Raw genomic sequence first — 26,862 nt, 5'->3', positions numbered from 1 at the left:
ATGGCACCAGTAACCCCAAGAGAGGTGGGAGTGTGGAGACAAACCAGAGCTCTGCTGTTCAAGAACTGTCTTATTAAGTGCAGGACTAAAAAAAGCAGCGTTCAGGTGAGCGGAGTGCTTGTTTACTGCCGCCTTCGTGTCTGCAGTTATTCTGCATTTAAGTGGCTCCTGAGTCAGAGGTACTGCTCAGTTTGTTGTAACATTCCTGAAGCTTCAAGTTCTGCTCTGAATTTTGGGTTGAAATAGGTTTTTTCAGAAGGTATTTTGTGATCCTTTGGTTGAAAACGTATCCTGGTGTGTAAGGCATTATTCAGAAAATATTTGGGTTAATATAGCGTACTTTTAAAAACTTGTGCAGCCATAACTGAGCAGTATAGGGGGATTAGACCTCTCCAAAAGATTGTTATCTTTCCAGCCATTTAGCCCTGTACGTGGATGATGTGTGTGATACTTTAAGACAAATTTTGAGGTGAAGAAGAGACAGTAAAATGCTTGGCTAGACTTCTTTAACGGTTCATGGTTTGTATTTTGCTGCTTTCCAAATGGCATAAGTTTGCTGATATTCGAAGCATGTAGAATTATCCCTTTGTACCTTCAAATAGCTTCTTAGGCTACCGATGCATGGGATTAAAATCCTGCTTCAAAGGATTCAGCATTAAATTTACTGTTACACTGAAAACGTGCAGGGAACGGTACAGTCCAGGAGTTAGACTCCTTTAAAGTTTGTGTAACTTCAAGATCTCTTGTAACTGCTCTTTGAGGTTTCTGTATTTATTTCTGTGCACAGGAGGTCCTTTTCCCACTCTTTTTCTTGTTTTGGCTGATTCTGATGAGCATGATGCATCCGCACAGGAAGTACGGCGAGGTCGCCAACACCAACCTCGGCCCTCTGGACACCTCCATGCTGGTGAACTTTGTCATCGGGTACACCCCGCCGACCCGAATGGCACGAGAAATCATGAGGAAAGTGGCTTTCGATAACTTCGAAGATGGTATTCAGAACCTAAGATTTTTATTTTTCCGAGTACACCTGGCGCTGTGGCTGGTGGTTGAGGAGGGAGCGCTGCTGCTGAATAAAAAAACATTTCTGTTCCATCTCAGACAGAGAACAGACTGTGAAGGCGTTTGGGTTTTTTTGCTTGGTTGGCCAATCTTCTGGCACTGCCATCTCGAAGTGGTTCCCATTCTCCTGTTGCAACCAACGAGTGTTATTTGGCTGCAGGAAAGGTTTTGGGAGGACCCAAATGCAAAAAGAAAACCAAAAAGGCCCTGAACAGCTCTAGGGCTAATCAATACTGGGAAATCCTGGGGCAAATTCAGGAGATGATGACGTTCTGCAGATATTTTAGATTATGTCTTCTATCCTGTTGTTCCTGTCAAATCAGCATTTTTAGTTTGGGTTTGTGGGGGTTTTTTTTAAATGCTGATTCCCATTAACACTGTGTCACCTCTTCTTTTGAAAACGATATTTTTATTTAATTTTTTTTTAAAGTGCTTTGCCTACACGGCTCTCGCGTCTAGTGGGAACTTACCTCCACAAAACCACTCTGATGTATTTTTGGTTTGGTATCTTTGATTCTCCTCCTTGCAGTATCCATGCTTCCAAGGAACCGCGGAGAAACAACACCTGCATTTTCCTTACGGGTACCCTCAGCTGCTTTGAGCAAGCGGTTCCACTTTCTGCCTTTGCAGCCCATCTTCCTCCTGTTCTCTTCTGAATTTGGTGGCAAAATACCATGTTTTCATATATTTAGCCCTCTGCACTGGTTAATCTGCCCTTCTTGAAAAGTGCTGATGCTGGAGAACAACCTCCCAGGTAGCCAGCAAAGGGTTGGGGCACAGAAGCTGTTGGGAGTAGCAAGGAATGAGGGAAAAAGGGGAAGACTCGGGGGTAAATTTGAGTTAGGCACGCTGCTACTGCGCAGCACTCCTGCTCAGGAGAACGCTTTCTTCACTGGGACAAAAATATAATCTTTTATATATCTCTTTATATATGTCCCAAACCAAATAAATCGTTAATGATTAACATTGTGCTTCTTTAAAGCTGTTACACAGTTTTTCTTCCTGCTGTGCTGATGCCTGAATCAACATGATAATTTCTTCTCTCCAGCAGACATCATCACAGAGGAGTATTTAAGCGAGGAGGACCTGCAAGAGGCTAGTGCTTTTAAACCCTCAAACTTTGTGGGCGTCGTGTTCAACGATGCCATGTCCTACCAGCTGAGGTTTCCCGATTCGGTCACCATGGCTTCCATTTATACGGAATCGAGAGGTAAATGTGCACGTTTTTACATGTGCTCTGTAAGGGGATAAACTGAAAAATCATTCCCTTTTTTCTTTTTGTGGCTTGATGTTGCATTGGTTTACAGAAGTTGTTTCCACCCTTTTTAAGGGCTGGCTTCACGCCGCACCATCTTTACACTGGGGACAGGACAGCTGTAACTCTGGCTTTTTGCATTTTTAAGTGCCTTGCTTTATTCCACAGCCAGTTGCTCCAACCTGCGGAAGGGCTGTGAATCGGTGACGTACTGGACCTCAGGATTTACAGCTCTTCAAGCCTGCATCGATGCTGCAATTATACAGGTACATCAGAAAAAATAACGTTATAAAACCAGGGAGGTTCAAATCCATGGGCTGCCTTGGCTCTGATTTTGTGATGTTAACTGTTAGTTGCATGAAAATGCCATATCAAAAATCAGCTGGAATCCCATGAGAAGGCAGAGTATTTCTTGTGTGTTTTGCCATATTTTGTGCAGAAGTGTCCTTGTCCGGTTGAATAACGCGGACGTTTGTCTTCGTTTGTGTCCAAATGCGCCTGAACTGTACGTCCCCGCGGTCGTCAGAACACAAAGGCTTGACAGCACTCGCCCCAAAATGCTGTTTAAGATGCTGAACCGAAGGGGCTGCAGAATTTGCTTTACTATTTTATTGTCAGTGTTTGTCAGCAAAGGCCTTTTCCCGATTCCTCGCCCCTCGTGCCGCTTGCGGTGAGAGCGAGTCTCATCTTTTTAGGTGATGGGAATTGCAAAATTGTTCATTTTATCTCCAGCTCTTCAGATGTTTTCCAGTTTCTGTGCTTTTGGACAGGGATTTGAGGACAGTAAGGTTTCGGGGTCTCCAGATCTCTCCCTGTCAGCGGGGATGGAGAGCGGTGCTGGCGGGTGGGGGCTGTGCGGGGGTCGCTGCCGCTGGGTGGGATGGGGCTGTAGGGTCAGGAATGATGCAGAAATAACTCCTCCTCCTCTTCCTTTCAGCTGAAGACAAATCAATCAGTTTGGGAACAACTTGAATTGACGAGAGCAATGGTTATGGGAGAGGCTGCCGTGGTGGAAATAGATAATTTTCCCCGTGCGATCATTTTGATTTACCTGGTGATCGCTTTCTCACCGTTTGGGTATTATTTGGCCATTCATATTGTGGCGGAAAAGGAGAGGAAGTTGAAGGAATTCTTAAAAATATTGGGACTTCATGACACTGCTTTTTGGTACGTGAATGCTTGGTATAACCCATTCTTTATAAAAGAAATATAAAATATATAAAGAAATATAAAAAAAAACCACTTTGTAGGAAAAACTCCTCTATCCCATCCTCCAGTTTTTTAATTGTTTTCAGCCCGTTTAACTGAAAACAGTCTAAAAGTGAGATACTCCATAAAATCAACATAGAGATACTTGCAGTATCATGGCAATAGGAATCTTTTAATAAGTAAATACTGTTGCATTTAGGCATGTAAAGTTCTGCCAGACTTAGTGGGATTAAATGTGATGGTGTGTGTGATTTTTATGTAGTTTGGTTTTTATTTGTTTTAGATATTTTTGCCTCAGTACCTCCTTTTCCGGAGGCTCAACAGGTAACTGACAGTCTCTCCGCAGAGCTTAGCAGCAGTTTTTCCTGACGCATCATTAAATGAATCGAACTCTATAATTCTAACGCGACAGAGCTGTCCAAGCAACAGGTTTTAATTTGTTTCCTTACCATGGTGGAAATTATCCAGTGCCATATAATGTGGTTTTTTTTTCTTTTCCAAGTGAGAGCGTGTATGTATTTGAAACCATTGATAGCTGCAGAGATAAAACCGGGTTTAGCTTTGCCCTTTGCTGCAGTGGCCGACAGCGTTTCAGCACCTTTCCCTCCTGCACCCTAACAGCCAGCTGGGGTTGTCTGGGTTATTTTTTTTTCTGGTTGCTTTTGTTTTATTTCTGCCCCCAAGCTCCTTTCTGGCAGTCAGGTCTGTTTGTCTGTGGCCCGTCCTTGGTGACAAATCTCACTCGGCCGAGTCCTTCACCCGCAGCGTTGGTCCACTGTCCCCCCTTGCACTGTCCCCCCTTGCACATCAGCGTTGAGCATCTCTGGTCTGGAGAAAACCATTTTGCTCTTCCCGGTGTGAAACGGGAGCGATCTGCAGAGGCACACTGGTGATGCAGCTTCGATCGGCCACTGGATACGACTCAAACTTCCTTCTGAGGAAAATATGTCGGTTTTTTTTTTTTTTTTTACTACCTTTACAGAAACCACCCTTGTTTCCTGAGGTCAGAATTGCTCACAGACTTGCAGCTCTGTTTTTAAAAAGAAAAGGATTTTATTACCCTGCCCAGCTACTGGAATGACTAGTGTATTAAATTTTAAATAGAATTTATTTAATTATTGAAAGCTACTACTCAGTTACCCTCTTTTGGTTATACCGGGGAATTAATTATGCAAGTTAAAAAAAAAAATAAATCATGAATCATCTGATTGTGTATCTTTTTGATGCCGTGGGTATCGATGTGTGTGCTCTGATGCCTAGAACAATTACAGGGATGTTCACAAGAGCTCTTTTTGTTTGGAGGCTCTTGTTTTGTTGCAAGCTTGTCCTTTGGCGAAGCTGTCTGGAATATTAAAGAATGGTAGTTTTAGCTATTTTTGTGTGTGAATAATTCAGGCTGGGAATTTATTGACTGGTTTCTCTTATTTTTTTTTTTCCCCTCCCCTTTTGCTCCCAGGCTTTCTTGGGTGCTGCTGTACATGAGCCTGATTTTTGTCATGTCCATTCTGATGGCGGTGATTGCGACAGCCTCTTCCCTCTTTCCCCAGAGCAGTGCCTTTGTGATATTTCTCCTATTTTTCCTGTATGGAATCTCTTCAGTAAGTATTCCTGGTCTTGCTGAATTCAGCCATGCCATCCCTGATTTATTTTGGTTTTTTTTTCCCTTTCCCATCTGATCCCATTCTCCCTACTAAAGCATTTGGAACAAACGCAGCTTCTGTAGGACCAGACGGTGGTGGGTACCTCGCCTGTCCCCTTCCCTGGGTCTGCTCTGGTTTGGGATGTTGTACAGCTCTCGACCGTTGCTGTGAGAAACATCTTTCTTTACTGAAGTACCTGAGTTTATAACCATCTGTCTTTGAGCTGAAAACACGGTCTGTACAGCACAGTTTTGGGGTCCAAAACCATGCCCTCTTCTAAACATTTGCTATTACTGTATAGTGTAATGTTAGAACCCTAATTAAAGGTCAGAGGATTAATTTATACAACAAATTGCTTGTCCTAGTTCATAAGCAACCAGTGCAGAAATAGTTATTTTTCCCCTGACTGTCACTTGCTAACCAGGGTGTATGTGCACGCTCAGCTGTACGGCTCCTTTTCTTTCTTTCATAATTTTTTCCTGTGCTCTGTCACTTGGCATCTTTGGGAAATGTGTCCCTCCCGATGGTCTGTTTGTAAGGGAAGTGTGGGATGTGGGTGAATGCTGTAGTGACTATACCAGGAAAATGTTATGATTATCGGAGGCAAAATTGAAGCTGTGGTCTTTCTACTTTAGTTTTTCTATACCCTGTATTATTATTTTTTTTAATATAGTACCTTCTAATCTTTTTAAAAATCTGTTCTTAGGTTTTCTTTGCACTTATGCTGACACCACTATTTAAAAAGTCGAAACATGTGGGTATAGTGGAATTCTTGGCGACGCTGGCTTTTGGGTTTGTGGGCCTCAATATTGTCCTGCTGGAAGATTTCCCGAAGTCTTTTGTGTGGATTCTCAGCCCCTTGTGTCAGTGCAGCTTCTTGATCGGTGTCGCGCAGGTAAATAACCTCCTGCTCCTCCGACGGCAACCTCATTGCGCTCATTGGTCTTGCATAGTTTTCAAATAGGCCTTGAGGTATATATTCTTAATTTTTTTTTTTTAATAAACTGATGATGATGGGGAAAAATGCCTACTTTAACAGCTTCCCGTGGCAATTTAATTTCAAGTAAAATAAAGTATGCCATCAAGCCATTGTTATTCTTTGTGTTCGTTGCTGTGATCTCAGTCACCTTTTTGTGGATTTTTCGGGGTTTTTTGCTAAGTTTTTGCACCGTGCTGGTACGGCGCCGGTGTGTAACATCTCCATTTGTCTGTGTTTGTTGACAGGTCATGCACCTAGAAGATTATGAAGATGGTGCAACGTTTTCCAATCTAAATCACGGTCCTTACCCACTCTTTATCTCTTTCATTTTGTTGGTGCTGGATAGCATATTTTATCTGCTTGTAGCTGTCTACCTTGATCAGGTTATCCCAGGTATGTTCATGAAAGAAACTGAACTGGGCTAGCGTCCCCAGGTCCTGAGCCCCCCAGGCTGACAGGGCTTGTGGAGCTGGGTGGCATTTCTGGCTTAGCTTCGACAGTGGAGAAAGGAGATGGTGCTGTTCGCAAATACATTTTACGCTGTGACTCGGAATACTTTTAGCTGAAATGATTTCTGTTTTATTAAAACTGTGGGATGTGGGGAGGGGTACTGGCATGTTTAGAATCGGTGGCCCTTCAGTACGCCAGCCAAACTCGGTTTCCCTCTTTCCAGAGGAAGAGCTTCCTTGCTGGGTTAACTAATGCCTCAGCAATTTGCTCTTACAGGGTTGAAAATTAAAGACTACTCTGCCTGTTCCAGACCTTTCCCTGTGAAGGCAGCAGTTCGACATGAAACGCAGAATAAAGTTCTTAATCTTGTGACTAATGCCTGGTTAAGCCCTTCAGCTCCCTTTGCCTCTGATCCCTCTGGCTTTTGATGGCCTGTGTTTAAGTCACCGTTCTTTCGGCACGGGGAATTTCTCTTGCATAGAAAGAGATTTGCAGTATATTTAAATACTTAGCAAAACTGGATCCTGCTAGCGGTGTCGATGGGAGCCGTGGCTTAAATGCAGATAATGTACACTTGGCTGATGAAATCCCTCCAAAATGGGGGTGCAGGCTGGCTCCTAAACCTTTAGCGGGGTAGCTCATGGCTTTTAGAGCTAAACCCCAAAATACCGGCTTTTAGAGCTAAAACTGAGGAATATCTGCAGTTACTGTTAAGAAATTGTCTGTTTCCCTTTGTTATCCAGGGGAGTTTGGACTACGCCGCACGCCATTTTTCTTCATGAAGCCCTCATTTTGGTCAAAGCACAGAAAAAATTACAAGGAGTTGTACGAGAGCAGCATCAATGGCAGTTTAAGCTTCAGTGAGATAGTTGAGCCTGTGCCTTCCGAATTTCAGGGGAAAGAAGCCATCAGGTACGGTTCCTGCCCTGCCTCACGTGCAGATCAGCAGATCACCTGGGTCCCTGGCGTTTTAATGTGTCATTTGAAAATCACTCTCAGTTCACCAGTCGTTGGATTCAAATAGCATATGGTATGCATTGTAGAGTCCTCCACACGCACGCAGCACGGCTAGTTTCCATTTTCAATGAAGCCCCGTCATCAACGACATGGATCCTCTCCAAGGATAAATCACTGGGCTTAAAGAAAGGGTTTGTTTGTGGATTGTATTCCTTCAGTTGGAGTCCTCTCAAAACCGGCCAGTTTTCCATTCCCTCAGTTTCACTGGGGTCACGAGAGGCGTAAGCGGTTGCAGATGTTGAAACGCCTACTCTTCTGGGATGGTTTAGTTTCTGGTAACACACATTTGAGGAGAAAAAGCTGAATTCTAGGTTTGTGTGAAGGCTGTGGTGTTCTCTGTAGACCACAGGAGAACTTCGTGGTGATTTTACCCAGCTGCCACATCTAAGAGGGTAAAATAAAACTGAGAAATAGGTGGCCATGCTCTCATCTTTCGCCTTGCATTTTATGTCACCTGTTGTCTAGCATCTGGACTGTCATGTATTTTTAGTGTGTCTCAGGTACTGTTTTCAGCATCTTCCTTTTCGCCCTTGTTTCCATCATTTTCCAAAGGCTTAGCCTGATGTGAGTCGGGGAACTCTGCATCTTCGCTCCTCCTGGTCGGCTCCACTGGTCTCAAACAAATATTTGAGCTTAGTGACCAGAACGAGTCATGTGTTGTCCATGCTATCCATGTCTCTTTGGGCACCTGCTGTAGGTTGAAGGGTCCAGTTTTAATCTGATGTCCATATCAGAATGTTGTGGCAATTTTTGTGCTATTTGTCCACCCTGGGCTCTTCTCATAGCATCCCTCCATCAGCTCCCCATCATTTTCGCGCTGTCTTGTCATCTTTACGCCTACATGATTTGTATTCTTTCATGCCCAGTTCTCCTTCCCGCTATTTACACCTGTAATCCATTCCCCATCCTCATTTTCAGGGCAGCTAGGCTTCCAAAACCCATCCTTCATGTGGGGCCTTCAGATAAACTGGTCGGGTTTTTTTCCTTTTGAAAAAACAGTGGGGCTGGAAGGAAAGTTTTTTACCTTTCTTGGAGAGAAAGAAGCCTGCTTTCTTTTGCCTAACTTTGATCAAGAGCTGTCAGTAATCACATCTTTGGAGTCTGGTGTACTAGTGCCTCTTTTCCATATCGTGTCTGTTGAGTCTTCTGTTGTATTGTGAAATTATTGGGGAGTAGGTGTTCCCTTTTCTAGCTTGGGAAACCTCTAGTGCATTGTTCTACCATGTAAAAGAAACAGAGATCTGAAATGATCCAGTCATCATAGGAAATACCTTAAAGGTGACCAAAAAAATCTTTCTGATACCAAGGTGGAGATGGACTAAATTCCGTGACAAAATGCCCTATCTCCTGACTTGCCTCTGTGGGTCTTTAACGTGTCTAGTGCCACTTCCGTATGGTCGTCGTCTTGTGAGTGTTGCCGAGTGTTGACCATTCAAAATGACATATAAAGTTCCTGAAATAGTTTATAAAATGACATGTCTTCTTTCAGAATCAGCTGTGTTCAGAAAACATTCAGGAAAAAGGGGGAAACTGTGGAGGCTCTCAGAAGTAAGAACATTTTAGCTTTTTAGCTGCTTATCAGATGCAGAAGAGCAATAGCTGAATTGTTGAGTGGTCTTTTGTGTTTCAGTTTGGGCTTTTTGGTTTCGTTGAGTGGGGTGGGACCTTGGAGCGTGGATGCCAGATGTGCTTGTGTGTGTCTTCTCTCACCACTTTGGCAGTAATCTTGTTTAAAATGGTCCCCCCAAAAGAGGAGCCCTTCCGTCACTAACGAAAGCCTGCTGATGTCCTCCCTGTTATTCCTCCTCCGCCCATGTCGGTAGTGATAAGGTGGGGCTTTCAGCAATGTGACTGAGTGGAAGGTGTCCCTGCCCATGGCAGAGACGTTGGAACTAGATGATTTTTAAGGTCCTTTCCAACCCAAACCGTTCAGTGATTCCCTGCCCCATCTCCCTGATCTTTTCATCTTGTTGCCCCGTGTGCCTTTTCCCTGTGCCCACCCCACAGCCAGCACAGGGACCGTCCCAGCCCCAGCAGTCCCATGCCCTGGTGGGGTGCGGAGGTAAGGCGTCCCCCTGAGCCGAGCCTAAATGCATACCCCATATGTCCGTATTTGAATTCCCCTCCGCGGTGGGAGCCAGCTCTGGGTGCCACGAGCGCGGCGCTAACGTCTCCCCTTTCTCTCGCGCCTGCCTCGGGGACCAGACTTGTCCTTCGACATCTACGAGGGTCAGATCACGGCGCTGCTCGGGCACAGCGGGACCGGGAAGACGACGCTGATGAACATCCTCTGTGGCCTGTGTCCGCCGACGGATGGTGAGCGTCTCCAGAGTTAGGGGGTGTTGAGCACCCTGCTTGTGAAAACCAGAGCTGTTCGCCTTCATGGTTATTTTGGGATGCACCCAATTTTTCTCTGGATAGTGACTGAAAGAGTCCACTTTAGATCCAGGTCCATATTAGCCTGCTCCCTGGCTGTAAAAAAGCCTCTCAGTTGATTGCTTGGGGCTGTTTTGTTTTTAGGGTTCGTCTCTGTCTATGGGCACAAAGTCTCCGAAATCGATGAAATGCTCGAAGTGCGACAGATAGCGGGGGTGTGCCCCCAGTCCGACATACACTTTGATATATTGACTGTGGAGGAGAACCTCTCCATATTTGCTGCAATTAAAGGAATCCCTCAGAATGATTTGATACAAGAGGTAAGTCAGCTGGGCACGGATATTGTCTTATATGTTCATTTTTAACCTGTAGGGCAAAAACACCCTCACGTTTCATAGATAATTCCTGACAACAAGTTTGCAGGGAAGTGTGACTTTAGACGGAGAGGTACAGACAGATATTTTTACAAAGATAAACTGTTAATTTTCCCTAGGAAACTAAAATGCTCATGAAACATTTTAAATCCTGGCATTTGTGTTCAAGCATAGCCACCTTTTAGCTTCTTCAGGTTTGCTGGAGCTTAAGACCCTGCTCTGGATGTACAGGTTCGTTAGCAGGGTGCACAGTTCAGGTACAGAATCCACTGAATTAGTAACAGTTAATTTGAATGTTAATTGTTAGTAATATGGTTAAAAAAAATTAGACCTTTTTTTAACAGTAAAGGTGTTTCTTATGTTTTAAAGGTGCAGAGAGTGTTGTTGGATTTGGATATGCAGCCTATCAGAGACAATCAAGCTAAAAAGTTAAGTGGGGGGCAGAAGAGGCGGCTGTCGGTGGGAGTTGCTGTTCTTGGGAACCCAAAGGTGAGTGTGATGGAGATGTTCCCAACTTGGTGTCACTAGTGCACCTCTAGGGGTTGATATCTCCTGCCAAAATCACCCAATGCATATCATAATATGTGAGATGCAGAAGTTGTTACTTGGAGCATCGCTTTTTTTCGTCTTTGTCCATGGTTTAAACAATTAAAATCACTTCAGTAGCTCAGCCTTATTGCTGGAGGATGTTTATGGCTTAGATAATGGCAGTAGCTCTGGATTGAGCTCTTTGTGAAATAAATAGCGTGGCCAGTTTTTTGTTGTTTCTGGCAGGGAACATTTAGCCCCCAACAGTGAACCTGTCAGAGACTCCCCTTGCAAAGCCATCCAGGCACTTGGAGCAGGGATGGGGTTACAGAGCTGTTATTCCTGGCCTGTAAGAATGGAGATTGCTTTTAGGTCCCTGTTTTAAAATGATGTGCACGTATATTGAACCGTCCCTTAATAGGAGTGAATCCATAGCTAAACATCACTGTATTAGAAACAGAATAAAGCAGACTGTGGCACTAACTCGCTTTATGATTTTTCCATTTGTCACAACAGAATTTAATCAAAGCGTAGAGCAGAGAGCTGCCTTGCTCACTCTGGGGTGTTTCCCGTATGTTTTAGAGCACTAACTAGCAGGCTTCAAGCAAAAAGCCCAGTGTCCGTTACGTAGGTGGAGTTCCCTGAGGTCAGGACCTTGCACGTGGACGTGGCTTTGCCAGCGCTTCTTGGTTTTGCCCAAAGGTTTTGCTGCTGGATGAGCCGACTGCGGGGATGGACCCCTGCTCGCGGCACATCGTCTGGAACCTCCTGAAAAACCGAAGAGCGAATCGCGTGACCGTTTTCAGCACCCACTTCATGGACGAGGCGGATATCCTCGCCGGTGAGTCCTGCTGCCACCCCTGGGTACTGCCTGGGGTACCCAGTCCGTCAGTGACAGTGACAGAGAGCAAGAAGTGATGCTTCTCTAACCATGGGATACACCTTTATTTGAAACATACAGTTGGCTTTTGGAGCAGACCGACAGTCTTCTGATTCGAAGGGCCTTCTCAGTTTTCTTTTTTTTTTCCCAGATCGTAAAGCTGTGATTTCTCAAGGGATGTTAAAATGCCTTGGATCGTCTCTCTTTCTCAAAAGCAAATGGGGAATTGGCTACCGCTTGAGGTATTATTTTTGTGATGTATCTGTTGCATGAAATCGGTTTTGGTTTGGTTTTTTTTTATTATTTTCTGTTGAGATCTGTAAGCTAGCATCCCCAGCCCCCCAAAACGATCCATTTATTGTCTTCATATGGATGTTTGGGGCTCTGCTGGCCGATCATTCTGACGTGGGTGTATGGAGAGAAAAAAAAGCTTTAAAAAGCCGATTTTTGGCCGTGTGTTTTCTTAGTATGCACATCGACGCCTATTGCAACACAGAAGCTACAACCTCGCTGATAAGGCAGCACATACCAGCAGCCAGCCTGATCCAAGAGAATGACGAGCAGCTCGTGTACACGCTGCCGCTCAAGGACATGGACAAGTTCGCAGGTATCGATGTCTTTGTGGTGCTGCGGGGTCGAATGGCCATAGAAGAGAAATTCTTCTGCCTTGATGTGTCTTTTTCCACATTCATTGCGTGGCTGTGGCTTGGCTGGCGATCAGTCAGCGAGGTCTTTCTGAGGCGAGTGAGGACCCGGTCACCTCCTGCAAGGGGCTGTGGTGTGTGACGAGGGTGTGGGTACCCGAGAGCAAGTGCTGGGGAGATGCCTTCAGCAGAAGGGTGAAGAGATCCTTTTGTCCAAAGATCCCCTCGTCCTGCAGAAGCATCATCTTCTTGCACAGATCTATATGCAGAGTGTTTTAATGAGCAGGGCTGGCCTCCAGCGGGCCAGAAAGCCCCAAGTCCTACAAAAACCAATCTTTGCGAGCCACAAAGAGCATTGTGTTGTCGCCTTAAAATTCACTGGTGAGAGGGAGCGGGAACAGATGTGTTGGTTTCACTAGATGGCAGCAATTGTCTGATCAGCCCTTCACGGGGCTCCTTGTTCACCTCCCAGGAGAAAATGGAAGAAACAGTGTGTTCTTTGTGCTGTGTGGAAACCGAAGGGAGAATCGATACTGATGGGAATATGCAGCTCGTATTTCATAAATGTTTTGGGGTTTTTTTTTTCCCCATTGCATTTAAGCAGTTAATAATTTATTAGCTTTACTTCTAGCAGCCCCTGCATGTACTTTTGAAAAAACAGGCATCTTCGTGCAAGATTGAATCAATTCACCCAAACTATTTTAAGGAGAAGCCAAGCTTAGGAGTATACCTCAGCTGCTGGGGCAGAAGAAATTGCGGAGATCTGAGGAGCGTCACTGAGTATCCATTTTACACATTTGCGTGTCCCTTCCTTGTGTGACCTTGGCTCTGAAGCTCCTTGTTTTGTCAAGTCCTTCACTTCATGGGACTGGCAAGAGCGCAGTAGTGGTTTTTATCCTGAGGTGCTAATAAGCTCTCTCACTCTGAATGTAGCTTTGGTCTTCAAGCTATGCGTGCCATCCAGGTTCTCCTGCCTGGTTGAGCTGGCTTTACAGATCTGGGTGTGGAGATAGATATATATATATATGTACATATATTAAAAATAAACCATTACTCATTGGTTTTACCTTTAGTCTCTTTGAGCGTGGGCAGGGATCTAGGTAGGAAGCTGTCCTGCACTCCCTGTGTGTGGTGTTCCCAAGAGAGGGGCTCTTGCAGCCAGCCAGGACACAGCTCAGAGCCCATGAGCTTTAGGATGCTGAGGTGGTTTTCATGAACGTTACAGCTTTGGGAAAACGTGCCCCATTTTCCATACCTGACCACGGAGGTTGAAAAGTTTGGTGCTAAAAGGCGCTTATCCCAACCTTGGTTCTCAAGTGACCTGTGTCTTTGTAATTAAGAACCGTATTCACGTTACCTGCTTTTTTTCTACCATGCAGAAGGCTTCAGGGATGCCTCTGATGGGCTTGAAGATCTCTCACGAGACGATGTCATCCTGCTTCAGAGCAACCAACATGTTTCACTTCTGTCTCTAGGCTTGTTTTCTGACCTCGACACTCATTCCCATTTGGGTGTTATCACCTACGGCGTGTCCATGACGACGCTGGAGGATGTCTATCTGAAGCTGGAAGTGGAGGCAGAGATCGATCAAGCAGGTGGGATGGACTGTGGCTGTTTCCTCTTTTCCCTCCTATTTGATTTAGTCTTAATTAGTGTAGAATTGCCCATGCAGCATCACTGCCAGAAGGAGTTTTGATAGGGAGGTAAGAATAAAAAAATCCTCTTGCAGGTCGCAGCATCCAGCAGCGTGGGGCTCCTTCGGTCTCACGGCATTCCAGGTTTTTGAAAAATTTAACATGAAAAACACACAAAAGCAGTGAGTTGGGTAGGGAGAGGTTCTGGGAGGATCCAGGGGAAAAGCTTTTCACTGTCTGTCTCTGCAGTAATTAATTTTTCATCTAGTGTACTTACATTTAACGTCTTTGCTTTACAGTTGTACTTTTTATGGCTAGCTTTTTAAAATGTGATTTGTTTTCCTAATGGAGCTTACTTTCAAGAGATTGTAAATGCACAGTATAAAATTTATTTCCAGCCTCCTGCATGAACAATAATATTGGTTGCCTGCACTTAAGGCTGAAAGAGCTGAACTTGTCTTTTTTCCCCTCCTTTACATTAACTTTCAGTTCAAATGAAAAGTTGGGGCTGCTTAATATTACTCCAGAATTAATCAGTTGTTCTTTTGATGTCAACTTTGAATGGTTTAAGCTCTCTTAATCTTTCCAGAGCTTTTTTGTGTGATGCAGACTAGTAAACTATCCTGCTCTGCAAAGCTTTTGCCTGGGTATAAGAGGGTTTAACAGCTCAGTACGCTGGTGCTGAACGATACAGGTGCATGCGTAGGCTAAAGGTATGAAATTGGGGTGAGCTGCACCTTCTGAGTGGCAGAAATTTGTATCATCTGCCTTAAGTGTCGTTGCCCTTGGGGTTGAGTTGAGAGACTGGGATGAGATGGCTTCTGCCATAGCAAGGGGAAGAAACTGATGGCCACCCAGCTTCCTCCAGCCCTACCATTTCAAACCGCGTAGCTCTGTCGGGGCGTCACGTTTGTAGAGCTTTACTCGCTTCTGTTTCAGATTACAGCGTGTTCAATTCCCAGCAAGTGCAGGATGAAATGGATACAAAATCCCTCGACGATATGGAGCAGAGCCTCCTGATGCTCTCGGAGACGAAGGCGCCGGCGATGAGCAGTACAGCCCTCTGGAAGAAGCAGGTTTCCACCATAGCGAAAGTTCATTTCCTTAGTCTCAAGCGGGAGAATAAATGTGTGAGAGTTATGTAAGTATTGGGGCTTTCTCGTTTGTAGACAGAATTCTCAGAACATGTTTGAGTGACACCAGAGAAGGGGCAGGATGCGATTAATTTTTTTCCCCATAGCTACATTTAAAAAATAATGAGTATGAAGCTGTATATTGCTGTTGAATACATGCTTTTTGGGGGGCGAGGGGGTTGTTGTTTTGATAGCATGCGCATAAACTGCGTTGGCTTTTGTTGAATTTTAATAAAACCGAAACTTTTATTTCTTTCAGGTTGTTGCTTTTTCTGATTTTTCTTGTAGTTCAGATTTTACTGTTTTTCATACACCATATCATCAAAAATTCTGTAGCCGCTATCAGACTTTCCCCAGATTTGTACTTGCTGAAGCCCGGAGAGAACTATCACAAGTACAGGAGTCGTCTCCTGCTGCAGAACTCCACAGGTAGGAGAGCAGAGATGCTCCCCAGGGGTAGCTCCTGTCTCCATGTCTGTCTTTAATGTAGCCTTTTGCGTGGTGGGGAAAGATGGTGTGAGCTACTTTTGGGGTTGGGGACAATTTTTTTCCTCTAAATTAGCCCAAATGAAGAGTTTTCAAGTACCTGGAGATGGTAGAGGGTATCCTCTAGTGCCATGGGGTTTGGTTCAGAGATCTTTCTCCTCCTCCCGTGTCTGGTAGCCCTGTCTCAAGAAAGACATGCAAAGGATCTGGGTAGGGAGACATTTGGATACATCAACATTAAAATCCTGCCAGAAAGCATTTTGGAAAATTCCTTTTTTGTTTCGACTTAGGATGTTTTCGAAGTGCATAGCAGCAATCCAGGCAATAGAAAGGAGCACCTCTTTGAGCTGCTGGGAATTTGTCCTCAATGCAGCTTCATTTCTCCAGACGCTGTATCAAAGTGCTGCTGGTTTCCTGCTCCCTTAGCCAATTCCCTGTTCAACTGGAACTTTGAGAATCCTCAAAATGCTCGTTGGCAGCCTCACTCGCTCACTAATGCGTTTGACTTGCACAAGTTAATTGGAGAATATAACCAAAAAATGTTCTTGAGTTCTTTGAAGGCAGTTGAGTGGGAAGCCAAAATAAAAACATTCATGTTGTTCAAAATAGCAGAGGACTCTCTTTGGTGGGCGCGTGTAAGGAAACAGTGATCTTTCATCGTAGGGTTATATCTGTGAGAAAATGCATCAATAACTTTCTGTAAAACACTCCAGGCTGATGAAGAGTAATCATGATGTTTTCTCTTACACCAGAATCGGATATTGGTGACATTGTCCGTTCTCTTGGGAGCATGAACATACTCTTGGAGATGTTCAATGACAGCGATTATGTCTCAGCTGCACCTCACAGCGCAGCTTTAAACGTGTTTGACTTCAAGTCCAGACAGGTAAGATGGACAGACCGGCTCGGTCGTGTCCCAAAGAGCAGACAAGCCACGGGTTGAGGGCTGGGTCTGTTGTACTCTTGCCTGAAAGTCACATATTGAGTCATGTAATCACATAATATCATATAATATTGCCTATACAAGAGGCTGCAAAGAGGACTTCTGTAACCGGAATGGAAATACTGTCAAAATTAATGTTCTTCCATAATGATAATTAAGGTAGGCTAATAAAACTTCCATCCCCCTTTCTTCCCCACAAGGGTACAAAAAGCCAAGAGAAATATTTTACTTCATAAGAGACCTGGCATAGGAATATTTTTTTATTATTATTATACTGGCTGAATTATACAATTTGACAGAAGTATAATTCCATGGTGCTCTCATGTGTAAAGAAAAATCAGTTTCTTGGACTGTAAGTGTTCATTTCAGTATGGTCACTGAAGGAGTGTCAGAAAGATTTGAACACTGGGTTTGTATGTAAACTCCAGCAAAGCAGAAGGAGCTGCTTTGCAAAGTGCCAGCTGTGTCTCTTGTTCCCATTTTTATCCTTCGCAAACTGTTAATGTTAGTGTGACAGTGCGGCCCTTAGCTAATGTAAAGTTTCGCCTGTCTGTTTTTTAAGTGCATTAGCAAGACGAGTACGGGTCACTGTGTGTTGTTTTTCAGACTGTAATTGTCTGGAGCATCGTTTGTCACAGCGTCAGTTGCTTAAAACATTCGGGAAATTTATTCCAAATACTTTGTTCTCTATGAGCGTGACCGCTTTCCTGAGTTGGGTTACGTGTTATAACCACCCTGAGCGGCCCAGAGCTTCCTACAAAGCACCCTCTGTTGTGCAAAGATTATTCCCAATGTTCAGGTTTAACTAAGCCCATAGGAACACCCTCCTGGAGTAGTAATAGGAGAATTAACATAGCCCATGCCTTCCTTTCCAGAACTATGTTTTCACCGTCGTATTCAACAGTACTATGGTGCATTCCCTGCCAGTTCTGATGAATATCGTCAGCAATCTGCTGCTGCGCAATCTAAACGTGACCGAGAGCATTCAGATCTGGAGCAACCCCTTCGTTCAGGTAAGCAGCACCCATGGCTGCACCCCAAAAATCACCCTGAAACACGGGGCGGGTGGTAAAAAACACACCGTAAAGGAAGGAAGGAAGAAGCTGGGCAGGACTGTCTGCAGCACCCAGGGCTGTGCTCTGCACGGGGCTGTCGGGAAGGATTGGGCCCCAGTAGCCAAAGCCCTCGGTGGTCTGGACCTTTGCAGGGTTGAAGATGGCTTGAAAGGTGCCGGGGTTTTGTTCTGCAGCTTGTGGAAGTGGAGGAAAAAGGGGCTTGGGAAGAGGATGTCCTGTTGGGAATTTGTTAGGGGTTTGTTCCAGGTTCCCTGTGGGTCTCGGAGGCTGGATGTGGGGATGCTGGAAGTCTGCTGCCTCCCGTGCAGAGCAGGGGGGGCCTTTAGGAGAGGAGAGGACCTGCTGCAGGAGATGAATGCTCCAGGAGTTCATTAGACACTCTTATAAATACTCCAGAAACTTCCAGAGGTATTTTCCTTCATGCTGCAGCTCAGATGATCTTGAGATACACAGAGTATGTGCTTTAGCATTTACAGTCGTGTTCCAATTCTAAATGCTTTTATTTGGTCATGCACATTCTGGTATTGAAGAAATCCGATTTATATTTCAGAATCTTCCAGACACCATTTTCAGACTGGAGATCTACTTTGAAGCTGTGTTACTGGGAATCATTATTACTGGAATGCCACCCTATTTTGCCATGGACAATGCAGAAAACCATAAGGTAAACTCCCAGGTGTTGATTCAGAGACTGCACGAGAACTTAATCCTGGGATTTTGGGGAAAATCTTGAAGAGTTGTTTTAAATAGCGTCTTTTGCCGTGAGAGGCAGCATGGATGTGACTGCTCTTTGCTGCCTGGGGTACAACAGCCTTGGGAAAAGCCCTTTTGCTTTCCGTGGAAATGCTTTTGGCCTCTTTGGCAGCTAAAATCGGCAGTTACTGGGTACCACACCGATGCCACACCAGTGTAAAAGCAGCGTATTAGAGGGAAAAATTTGATCCTGCTCACGCACCGAGGCAGATTAACATAGTGTTAATTTTAATTAACATTTAATCAACACTGCATTTTCTTTTCCTGTGGCAGATCAAAGCGTACACACAGCTGAAGATAGCGGGGCTTTACCCCTCCGCTTACTGGACGGGGCAAGCCGTGGTGGACCTCCCGCTGTTCTTCTCCATCCTTGTCCTGATGATCGGCAGCCTCTTCGCCTTTCACTACGGCGTGTACTTCTACGTGGGCAAGTTCCTTGCTGTGGTGAGTGGGGACCGGAGCACGCCGAGGGGTGTGAGAGCGTGGTGATGTCGTTTTCGACAGGTGTTTATTTTTCTTAGATGGTTCAGCAGAATTTTTCCAGCCAATATATGCAGAAAATGCCAAATTAAGGCTGCTGGTGCAGGAGCACGAGTCAGGCTGCACCGAAGGCAAAATAGTACTGCTTTTTGTGGGGAAAAAATATGCACTTTTTGGAATTTCATTCAAAACTGGAATGAAATGGAGCTTTTGAATACCAGGATCTTCCAAGGAAATGCTCCATCCTCTTTTGCCCTGCCTGCTCAGTCCGCTCTGCGCTCGTCGCTGCCGATTGCTAATTGCTCCGTTTGCCTCAGCGTGCTGCTAACGGCGGGGTTACGGCGACTTTGGACACGGAGCCACTCTGCAATGAGTTGCAGCACGTGATTAAATGGAGGAGACTACAAGTCTTCATGTCTTTTATATTCAGAGCGGGCTTCCCTGAGATAGTGGCTGTAGTTGAGAGGAATCTGATTTTCCTCGCTGCTTTCCCAGAAGCTCCGAGTTAATCAGGTTTGGGCTGCAGGGCTGGTTTTCTACCAGTGCATCTACCCTGCGTTTAATTTCTGTGAAAATGCTAAGGCTGAAGGTGAAATTCCTAATGCTTGCCAAAATCTCCAGGTCAACATTTGTGGGAGCTTGTGTTTATAAAAAAATGGGAGATGGTTTAAAGGAATATGAGCATGTGAGGTTCCTGCCTATCCATGTACTCTTTTATTTGTGTCTTTAATGGTATAGGGTGTGTGTCCCAAGGAGGCAAAATATATCAAATAAAGTGGTGAAGATGAGTCCAGAGTTATGTAGCACGCTGAAGTAATTTCAGTTGATACTGATAGAAAAAATTCACCCCTGGGCTCTTGCTATACATTTCCTGAGAAACCTTTCCTGTCTTTGCAGATTTTTTGCCTGATCGGTTACGTCCCGTCAGTCGTGCTCTTCACTTACGTGGTCTCCTTCACGTTTAGAAAAGTCCAGAATACGAAAGAATTTTGGTCATTTATATTTTCAGTGGTGAGTAACTTTACCTCGATTTGGGTCAGCTGGGAAGGCTGGTTGTCTCCAAAGCCACAACAGTTATTTTATTTAACTGTGTGTCCTTAATGCACAAGGAATTTGAAACATTTCCCAACGTCTCTGTATCACTGCCATATCCTAAATGACAAAAGCTTTAGAAAACGTGCGTCGAATTAGATAACTTAAGCTTAGAGAGTCTGAACTGAATGAAAATGGACTTTTTTTCTTTTCTTTTGTACAGACAGCCTTGCTCTGCACGGTGGTCACTGAAGTGGCCTTTTTTCTCGACTATTACCTGGTAACCACCATCCTGCATTATGTCTTCTCCATCTTCATTCCTATTTATCCCCTTATTGGCTGTCTGATTTGTTTTATAAAGGTAAGGGGACGCAGGAGATCTTCTCCAAAGTACTGGTAGGTGGCTGGGGTTGGGTGGGTGTTTTCAGTGATAACGGGGCAGCACTTACCTGCCTAGTGGTGTCGTGTCATCCGTAGCCCTTTCACATGTGAAGGGAAAGTCACCTTTTTCCTGTAAGCAAAGTGTTGCAGTTTTAAAAGGAGGAAAGAAGCGTCTTCCATTAAATACCTAAAGGGAAACCATGCAGTTCTCGGCCTGTGGACTGAGCAAACCCAGTGATGGGAGGCACGTTAGTTGGGAGTCAATGGCTTTAAGCCAGGAGCAGCCCCAGGGACTTTGACGGGAGTTTACTGGTGTCAGACTCGTGCGAGCAGAGTCTCTGCAGAGCTCAGAAAGTGCTTGGGCAACATAACTTAGATGACTGATGGGAGATTGAAGGGCGATGTAGAACACACAGTCTCTGGCAGGTGACGATCTGCTCGAACGTGGTTTCTTTGCATTGTCAGGTCTCGTGGAAAGGCAAGAGAAAGAACGGAGGATTCTACGACCCGTGGGACCGGCTCCTGGTAGCAGTTATAGCTGTGAGCGTAGTTACTTGATTCTCTGCCACATTTGCTGTAGAGAATTGCTGACTCCTGCTGCGAGGCCCCTTCTGTTCAGGCATCTTTGTTAATAAAGATTTGATCTAATGCTCAGCATCCCCGGCGCCTGCAGCTTTGCAACCTGTTGCAGCGCAGACAGTGTGAGTAAAAGCTGCTGTGCCTGCCAGCTCAGCATCTGCTGCTCCGATAATCTTATTAACGGTGCTGATATTAATCCAGATTATTATGGGAGTCCGTGCTGATGGAGCAAGAACTCCCGAGCAGAGGACAGTCCCTTCCCTCTCCAAAAACCCCAAATAATTGCCGCTGAATCTAAGCCGGCTCTGGTAGGGCATCCTCAGTGTTGACCCACTGAGCAGCATCTAATGATGTGTTTCGTCTTCTCGGAAACATCAGCACTTCGGTGGGGGCGAAGAGCTGGAGCTTCTTGTCAGTCAGCACACCGGTGGGGTCACCTATAGGGTCACCAGCCTTGGGGGGCTGGCAGCGCTCCCAGTAACCAGAACTGTCTTTGTCTGGTTTAGCCCTATTTGCAGTGTGTCATGTGGCTCTTCCTGCTGCGATGTTTTGAGCTGAAGAACGGAGGGAGGACAGTTAGAGAGGATCCATTTTTCAGGTATGTCTCTGTTGAATAGACTTTTAAAACATAATAGGCTAAAGAAGCCTTTTAAAAGGGATGCTGATGATGAAACTGGGGTGTGCAGTGTGTAGCTGGGGGGGTATTGCAGACAATAAAACACCTTTTGTTATGTCCCATGCCAAGTGTCTAAAGAATTTATTATCCTAACTTTAGTTGTCTGAAATTCAGTCACTAAAGTGCAGAGGTAGGGGTGTTTTAACTTCCTTTTAAGTTATATCAGTGCAAAAGTGGGGATTTTGTAAGGACACCCCCTATATAAAAACAGGGGAACTCCCTTTCCCATTGCATGGCTAGAGATGCCGTACCCCAACAAAGAGCTCCACATAAAGATGACATGGTTGCAGTTGTTGACAGCTCTTTCTGCTCTTTTGGGGCTTCTGGGATGTGCTGCAGATGTGAGTTTGGCAAACACAAACTGCATTCTGCATCAAAGCAGCGAGCACGTGGCGACTGGATGCCGAGCAGGGGCATCGTGTTGTTTTCTCCCCCTTAGAAAATGTTTTACAAAAGCCAAAACCTGGAAGTTCCCAGATGTCCCGCGTGACGAGAACGAAGATGAAGACGTGAAGGCAGAGAGGCTGCGAGTCCGAGAAATACTGAGCAGCCCCAAAAGTGAGGAGGTAATGCCATGCGCCCACAGGCGCTACCCAAAACCCAAATCTGGAGGTTTCCCAGAGCTGCTGGGATCCGCAGCCGCTTCTCCCTTCTCCACTAGATGCCAGCGATCCTGGTCAGCAGCTTGCACAAAGAGTTTGATGAAAGAAAGGAATTTCTTCTGGGGAGAAAAATAAAGAAAGTGGCAACGAAACACGTTTCTCTCTGCGTAAAAAAAGGTTGGAGTTCAATTGGTTGCTGTTGAGCCACTTTATTTGCAAAAGCAACTCTTGAATCCATTTATCTGACCTCGTGGACAATGTTTTGTGTCGTCCTTTAGGAGAAATACTGGGTTTGTTAGGACCCAATGGAGCTGGGAAAAGCACATTAATTAATATGCTCGTTGGAGAGATTGAGCCAACCAGTGGGCAAGTACGTTACATGCTACAAACTAAATACAAAATTAATCTATATTTAGGGGTTTTTTTATTATTACTGCAAGCATTCCCAAGTGTTTTTTGGTAAAACTGTACAAAAACATTTCTGAAACTTACAATTTTATTAAGGTCTATGCATTTTCCTCGCAGGTCCTGATGGGAGATCATTCTTTTGGCCTGAACAGCGAAGATGACTCGGTGAAATTTGTGGGATACTGTCCTCAAACGAATCCGCTTTGGCCAGATATTACATTGCAGGAACACTTTGAAATTTATGGCACTATCAAAGGAATGAGTCAGACTGATGTTAAGGAAGTCGTAAAACGGTAAATAGTTTATTACAGAAAAGTTTAAGGTTTAGCTATATTTTTCTTAGCATTTTTTTTCATTTTTCCTAGTGCACTGGGGTTTTTTTTGTTTAAGTTTGATTGGATCTTTCAGCAAATTCAGCAAGTGTGAATTTGTAGTTAGGAGGTACAGATTCAGCCACACAAAATTCAACTGATATTTGTATTTTTAATTTTTTTTTAAAGTTACAAAGTGCTGAACATGGCCTTTGCAGAGGCTACAAAGACAGGGAGTCCAGGGCTTGGCGCTGTTTCTGGGTTGTCACCGCAGGCTCCTCTGGGACATGGGGCAGGTGGCTTTGTATGGAAGTGCCCAGCTCAGATTCTGCCTATTGCTGTGCTTTTTTTTTTTTTAATATACTTTATATACAAATATATACAACTGTGTGTAACTGAGCTTTTTAGATGAGACTGTTTGAGCGCTGTGTGATGGGGGGGAAGCCGAACCATCACCCTCTCAGCTTTTCACGTGTGCTCCTCCCCCTTCCGCAGCATCGCGAGCGCCCTGGATTTAAAAGACCACCTGCAGAAGACAACGAAGAAGCTGGGCGTGGGGCTGAAACGCAAGGTACGGGGGAGCTCCCCGAGCTGCCGTGTTGGGTGGCCCCAGCAGCCCTCGTGTCCTTACCCTTTCTCTCTGCCTTCCTCCCAGCTGTGCTTTGCCCTGAGTATGCTGGGCAACCCGCGTGTCACGCTCTTGGATGAACCGTCAACCGGGATGGATCCAAAAGCCAAGCAGCACATGTGGTGAGTGCCACCAGGGCCATGATGGCCACAGGCTTGTTTCTCCTTGGGAACTCGTCCGGTTTTATGTGTGTGTTAGCCCTCTTGACACTAGGGAGAGCCATAGCTGGGGAATCAGCCCGACCTTAGTGCCTGGTGCGCTTCGTCTGTGTCCTCTCCCAGAATAGCTTGGACATGAAATGCTTGAAAAGTCAAAAGAAAACTTTAAAATAATATGAGTGTGAGATTTAAGTCATCTTTGTGAATAATTCAGGTGTTAATTGTTGCTGTGGGAGTAGTACTGGTCTGTAAAATAAAGTGTTTATGTTTGACCATCACAATCCTCTTTTCCTATTAACCCATGATTTACTGTTATGTGCCAAATGATTTATTCAGGGCTTTTTTTGGTTATGGTTTGTAGGCGGGCAATTCGAGCAGCATTTAAAAACAAGGAGAGAGCAGCTATCCTGACCACGCACTACATGGAAGAGGCAGATGCTGTCTGTGACCGTGTGGCCATCCTGGTGTCCGGGCAGCTGAGGTACCGCTGGAGCCCTCCCCTGCGGGCGGGTGTTGTGGCAGGGAGGATGGAACAGCTGCTGACTAGAATATATTTCTTTGGGAATAAAGGTAGACAGGTTTTTTACACCTTAAACTTGGAGCAAAATGGAACTTAAACTGCAAAAAGGGTCTGTTAGAAGTTAGGCTGCTTTTTGAGTGAGGTGTAACACGTACAACTCCTGATTTTCTCCCTGCAATTGGTAGGTGTATAGGTACTGTCCAGCACCTGAAGAGTAAGTTTGGCAGAGGATACTTCTTGGAAATGAAATTAAAAGAAGCAGCAGACGTACAGCAGATGGAGTATCTGCAGAGCCAGATTTTGCACATCTTCCCAAACGCGAATCGCCAGGAAAGGTGACGTTCAACAAACACGCAGAAAACGTGGGGATTAATACAAGCCCCTGATTTCTCAGCAGCTCCTGGGCACCGAGCAGCGAATGCCCTGACACTAAAATTTACAAACCACATTTACGTGTAGCTCAAATAAAAAAGCGGAAGGGTTTTGCAGGCCAGCGAAAGCTGCCGGGGCGGTGGCCGCGAGCCGTGCGTGCAGATGTTCGGCACAGAGGAAGCAAAACTCTGTTTCTGCATAGCTATTGCCTGACGGCTTCCTCCTTGGCCAGGGCCCCTGGGAAACGGGTAAAATCTGAGTCACTGAGTTACTGGCCCTTACCTAGAAATGCTTGAACGTTTTCTGGGCGCACCCCGAAGTTTGAGGGAGGGTTGGTTGGTTTTCCTGAAATAGCTTTGAATTTCTGCCGTATGAACTCGAGGGTCTGGCTTGGTGACCCGCCAGAAAGGGCACTGCAGGCGTAGTGTAAGGAGCGTTCCTCAGATGTGAGAGGTTTGGAGGAGAGTTTATTTTTCAGGAGCAAATGTGTGGGGTAGAGCAGCTCCCTGGGCTGGAGTCTGGGTTACAGGAACTGCTGCATGAGGCAGAGTCCCAAGAGCTCCTGTGACCTCTGTCTGAGTTCCTTTGAAAGGCAAAACCTCATAGCTTTGGGAGTTCCAAGCAGTGATTTTTTTTCTTTGATGAGTTTATGGGCAGAATATAAATGGTTGAATCTTGGCTGAAGAGCATATAAATCGTAGAGCGGTCTCAGGAGGATCTCGGCTGATGCGCCTGGACCTGGGTCTCTGAGATGGGTTATAAACCAGCTGGTCTGGAGCTGTGTCGTTCCTGTTGTCTTGGATGAGGATGACTAGTCAAAACACATGCAGTAACCTTCAGAAAATGAGTTTAAATCCATTCACTTGGATATTGATATTTTTGCTTTGAGTAATTTTACCTGAAGCTAAATTTTCTTTGTTTCTTGGTTCCAGTTTTGCTTCTATTTTGGCATACAAAATTCCTAAAGAAGATGTGCAGTCACTTTCACATTCTTTTTCCAAGCTGGAAGAAGGTAATTAAGCACTTGCCATACATCACATACAGAAATCATTTGTCTCCCTTGACTGACACATTTGCCATGCAGTGGCACTTTTGCATTTCTGTTCCAAATACCTTTAATTTATTTTTTCTGTTATTATTGCTGTCCCCAACTCTGTTTCTTGTGACATGAAATATAAATGCTCATACCAGCTTAAAATACTTTAAGCCCAGTTGTGTCAGACAGTGCAGTATTCCTAACTACACGCTCTCATTAATTCTTCGAACAGTAAAACACGCCTTTAACATCGAGGAGTACAGCTTTTCTCAGGCAACACTGGAACAGGTATGTTAAAGCAAATTACATTTTGTGGAAGTAAACCCTGCCAGGCGAAGGCGTTGCAGGCTTTTTGATGGGTTTTTCGGAGGCATCTGGGGTGGATTCACCTTGTCCCTGCCGTACAGGAGTCGAGATCCGGTCTGGGCAAGTCGTAGCGGATGGTGGGGCTGATGAGCCCTGCGCAGGCACCCTGTCCCCTGCACTCAGCCTTCAGGCAGCTGGGGCTGCTCTGCTGATGCTCTTCGGGCATTTGGGGGGAACTGAAAGCCCCTTTTCCAAAGCAAATCGAGACTGCCAGTTCCCCTCCTCCTCTTTATTCCCATTTTCTCCCTTAAAAATAAGATGCCGACTGCAGTGACTGGAGCAAAATACATTTGTGGCATTAGTGGGGATGTTGCTGTGATTTGTTCAGAAGACAGGCGTTGCAGTTCATTTCTGAAAGGAGGGTGAAGCTGAGGCTTGGTGCTGCTTATTCTGGATTAGTTATTGCTGACGATAAATGTCCGTCTGCGTGTGTTCAGCTCAACTTCCTTTTCATTGTGCTTTTGAAGAAATGAGGTGGGGGGGTCGGAGCAAGGAGAAAAACCCCAAAATACTCAAAACTTCCTACTTGGAGATGAAGTAATACATTCAATACTCATGAGGTTTTTAGCCTGAATTCTATTTGTGACCAAGAAAGTTCTTACGAGGAGCACGGTTTATTCACATCCTTTCTGGCTGTTCCAGGTTTTTGTGGAGCTCGCTAAAGAGCAGGAGGAGGAGGACAGCACCTTCGGCACCCTGAACAGCACGCTGTGGTGGGAGAGGACGCAGGAAGACCGAGTCATCTTCTGAGCTCCTTACGGTCCAGATCTGCTCGATGGCTTGTGTTTGTGCCAGCGACGCTCCTCTGCGCCCACACTGGGGCATCACGTGCGTGGAAAACATCAGAGCTGGGATGGACAAGGGAGATCGTGTT

At 45.2% G+C, this 26,862-nt stretch overlaps 1 protein-coding gene across 1 annotated transcript; it reads left to right on the top strand.

Moving 5' to 3' along the window:
- Positions 1–26,862, top strand: ABCA5 (ATP binding cassette subfamily A member 5). Its single transcript, XM_009952077.2, has 38 exons — positions 1–105; positions 788–992; positions 2,114–2,272; positions 2,486–2,583; positions 3,255–3,484; positions 4,983–5,124; positions 5,873–6,061; positions 6,391–6,538; positions 7,339–7,507; positions 9,102–9,160; positions 9,818–9,928; positions 10,133–10,308; positions 10,732–10,851; positions 11,593–11,731; positions 11,922–12,012; positions 12,238–12,377; positions 13,890–14,009; positions 14,988–15,189; positions 15,441–15,610; positions 16,420–16,553; positions 17,486–17,623; positions 18,237–18,350; positions 18,713–18,883; positions 19,817–19,930; positions 20,175–20,312; positions 20,798–20,872; positions 21,418–21,509; positions 22,027–22,153; positions 22,249–22,366; positions 22,468–22,559; positions 22,715–22,890; positions 23,404–23,479; positions 23,564–23,658; positions 24,056–24,175; positions 24,400–24,549; positions 25,519–25,598; positions 25,855–25,910; positions 26,631–26,862. The coding sequence occupies exons 1-38, from the start codon at positions 1–3 to the stop codon at positions 26,736–26,738; spliced, it is 4,947 nt and encodes a 1,648-aa protein (XP_009950379.2). The 3' UTR covers positions 26,739–26,862.

This window comes from Leptosomus discolor, chromosome 15 (genome assembly GCF_034619465.1).
Source record: "Leptosomus discolor isolate bLepDis1 chromosome 15, bLepDis1.hap2, whole genome shotgun sequence".
Taxonomy (NCBI): domain Eukaryota; kingdom Metazoa; phylum Chordata; class Aves; order Leptosomiformes; family Leptosomidae; genus Leptosomus; species Leptosomus discolor.
This window is presented reverse-complemented; position numbering and strand designations above follow the sequence as displayed.

What these genes read in the sequence shown, in the direction of transcription:
- ABCA5 (XM_009952077.2), top strand. Translation starts at nt 1, where the DNA reads ATGGCACCAGTAACCCCAAGAGAGGTGGGAGTGTGGAGACAAACCAGA. An exon ending in GGAATTGGCTACCGCTTGAG is followed by an intron (nt 12,013 to 12,237) that starts GTATTATTTTTG and finishes GTGTTTTCTTAG; the next exon opens with TATGCACATCGACGCCTATT. An exon ending in AGAGAGGATCCATTTTTCAG is followed by an intron (nt 21,510 to 22,026) that starts GTATGTCTCTGT and finishes TCTCCCCCTTAG; the next exon opens with AAAATGTTTTACAAAAGCCA.